At 37.4% G+C, this 3430-nt stretch overlaps 1 protein-coding gene across 1 annotated transcript; it reads right to left on the bottom strand.

Moving 5' to 3' along the window:
* Positions 1 to 961: 961 nt before the first annotated feature.
* On the bottom strand, positions 962 to 1381 carry LOC148543965 (uncharacterized). The gene has a single exon (XM_088498800.1). It carries the CDS (start codon positions 1379 to 1381, stop codon positions 962 to 964), a length of 420 nt encoding a protein of 139 aa, XP_088354926.1.
* Between the last annotated feature and the right edge of the window lie 2049 nt (positions 1382 to 3430).

Below are 3430 nucleotides of genomic sequence, written 5' to 3' on the forward strand. Positions count from 1 at the left end.
CCTCCCATGAATCTCGATATAATTGACATTGTGGCATAGTCTGTGATAACAGGGAAAGAGATGTGTCTTTCATTGTTGTGTTCTTTGGCTAGTTCCTTTTGGAGTAAACTAAATATTCTCCAGTAATCCTGGTAGCTGTTCTTCTGTTTCTCTTTATTATGTGTATGCTCTATGATATCTACTTGGTTTTGATTAGTGGCTTCTCATGATTTTGAGTGATGCTTAGTTTGTTCTGGTGTTGATTTTAGTTGGAGCTTTTTTTTCCCTACGTCCAGGACTTTCTCCTTCAAGTTTGAGGTGGCTGCCTTACTTTTTGGATGACTCTTTTGGGCTTGCAGTTTATGGTTATGCTTGTAAGCATTGTTGCCATATGTTTCTTGATTTTGCACTTTTGCCTTGATTAGATTCTAATTGTGTCCATTTCTGTTTGCAATATTTTCTTGCATGCTCTCATTATTGTCATCAAGAGTTTCCTCTCATAAAACTTGGAATTTGGAACCATAAAAATTTTCTTTTTTTTTCTCTCGCAGATTCCTCCATTCTGATTTTACTCCTAGGATTTCGTTTGACCAGCATCCACGGTCCAAAAGGATTCTCATTAATGGTAAGTTTGTTATTTTTCCTTTCCTCATTAATAGTAGGATTATTCCTTTCCTCTACTGCTGATTCTTGTGCTTCAACCTGTGATGCCTGATTTTGTGCCATAATATCCTCACTCCCACTAGAGGTTTCTGTTTCTGGTGATCCCATCAGGTTACCGTTATTTTCGTCTTCTCCCCCGTATTTCGACGTCCGGCCACTGTCCATGGCTATCTAAAACACTTATTTGAGCATTTCTCCTACAAATTATGGGCAATTTTCTATCCTATGTCTGTATCGCTCACACTTAAAACATATTTGATGGAACCTTTTCGTATTCGAGTTTGAATTATTTTTCCAAAACCGTAAAAGAGGGTACAATCTACTTTCTTAGATCAATTTCCACACATATGCGAGTGAATTTTCCTCTAGAATGTATCGAGGTAAACTCATCAATCTTCGACATTGTACCTAAGACTTTTCCTACCTTCCAAATAAAGTATTTATTGTAGAGTTCCGCTGGAAGGTTTGGAATTCTGACCCAAACATCTACTTTGCGTATATCTATATCTTGTGACATGAAGAGGGGTCTCCAACGTTGTACTAGGAGGTAGTGATCCGCTATCGTCCAAGGCCCCTCGAAGAGGGCGTACGAGTAGTCTTCTTGGTTAGAGAAATGAATCAAGAAGAAGTTCTCTTCAAGATCCATGACTCGAACTATATCTCTCCTAACCCATTTTTTGAGAACCCATCTCTCCATAGCTTGGAGATTGAGGCTTTTATCAAAGGGTTTCACTATCATTGATAGCTTCCATGGTCTGCACCAGTCATCTTACTTCTCCAATGTGATTTCAATCCTTGGTTTGGGATTGAAGGGAGTCTCCAAATCTTCCCTGGCTTCCAAAAAGTCTTGATTCGACATGTACTTCTCTGCAACCATTTCAACTATTTCTTTTGGGTCGAGATTGTCAAAACCATTGCCAACCACCATATTCTAGTAGGATATCTTCTGGTTCATGTTTCTTCCACCAATATTCCCTTCCTGAGTCTCCATCGGATTGAAAAAAAGACTGGTTTCTATCTCCACAATATTATTAATGCCATCTTCCATTGTTTTCTCTGTCTGTTTCTAGTCTTTCATCCCGTCCATTTTTACCTTCTTAGTGCTCCTAGTTACCCGGTCTTCCTCCTCGAGAGACCTCTTATCAATATCGTTTAAGAAAGTTTCAGAACTCATAGGGAGAGTTTTTTCTGGTGTTTGTTATAAGTTCACACACACATCATTGTTTTCCTATACTTTTTCTATTATAATTTCAAACTTAATTAGGCTGACTAAATTTACTCCATTCTTAAGTGTTGGACAAAAACAGTCATTTGTGGGGCCTTGTTCGCAACTCTTCAATATCACTGACCCCCAACTTCTCTCTCACTTTTAATGCATATTAATGTGTTCATGCTATTCTCTTGCCACGCATGTTTAACATGTGCGAGGGAATCTTCTTTCAGCACCATAGAAACCTCCATTAAAATTTCGATGCTCATGGTTTTACCATCTTATAAGTTCCTATTGAACCTTTCTGTGAACTTGTCCGTCAAATGCTAATGAAAGTTGTAATGATTGTAGTGGTTTTGTTCGTATTTCTGTGGGAGTTTTAAACTCCCCAAAGCTATGAGTTATTATTATTATTTTAAAATTAGGACAAGGAAAAGAAGGCATTACAAGAATACTTATGGTGTTTGACGAGGGAATGAGGTAAGAAGATGGTATCTCTTTTTTTAGGGAGAGGGAATGTGAAAATGGTTATGATGATCGGAATGAAGGAGGTGGTGACTACGTGATGGTTGTTGTCGTGGTGGGAGATTCTAATTTCAAAAATAAATAAAACCACCTCAAATATAACTTCCGTTGGTCTTTGACAGGCAAGTTGGCAAAGCAGTTGCATTGTCTCACATTGAAAATCTTATGAATCAAGATAGGTGTTTACACTTTTTTACATGGCAAGCATTTGGGAAGCACCACACGTTGAAAATCTTATGGTAACATTGAATTTTGAAAGACCACTTGTACCACCAAATTTGGGGAGCATTGTAACCTTTTCCTCTCTTTCTCTACTAGTGTTCCCCTTTTCCTCCCCTCTCGATGGACCTCACGAGCTAGTTCATTTTGTTTCTTTGCCTTGTTTTATTTTTAGCCGTACTGTGTTTTGATTAAAGATATAAAACAAGCCTTACTGGGTTCATTTTGTTTCTTTGCCAATGCTAATTCTCACAATATTTCTCACTAAAGACTTACCCTAAACCTAATGCAGGCCATAATAGCCCGCTGCCACTGCAATTAGAATGCTAATCATCAACATAATTAAAACCTTAAAACACCTGCTTTCCTGGTATCTATTTTCCTTAAGACCCTTTTTCATTGTTCATCCTCATCATCAATTCCATGTCTAACACCTTGACTCTGTCCTTTAGTTCCTTACTTCCTTATATCTCCCTTCCAGTAAGCTATTCTAGCCACCAGCACGATAAGCAACACTTGCAACGCTATTATCAATGTGTTAAACAATTAACACATCAAGCCACTTGAGAAAAGGGTAATGTAGGTTTTTTTAGTTTGTATTTTCATTGATGGCAGTCAAGGAAAACCCAAATAATAATAATAATCATAATAATTAAAAAGCACGAAACAAAGCAAAACAAAAAACTCTTCGTTAAATATATCGAAAACACACAACATAAATAAATTATGAAACTCCTCCAGAGATATAAATTCATCATACATGACTATTTGATAAACTCGTCCCTCTGGGAACCCTTTGCTATAAATCGATATTAGGCTAAAACCAGGAACGCC

Source organism: Arachis ipaensis, chromosome B9, assembly GCF_059453495.1.
Source record: "Arachis ipaensis isolate K30076 ecotype BB chromosome B9, ASM5945349v1, whole genome shotgun sequence".
In the NCBI taxonomy this organism is placed as follows: Eukaryota; Viridiplantae; Streptophyta; class Magnoliopsida; order Fabales; family Fabaceae; genus Arachis; species Arachis ipaensis.

Coding starts and splice junctions, on each gene's coding strand:
- LOC148543965 (XM_088498800.1), bottom strand. CDS start 1,381: ATGATAGTGAAACCCTTTGATAAAAGCCTCAATCTCCAAGCTATGGAG.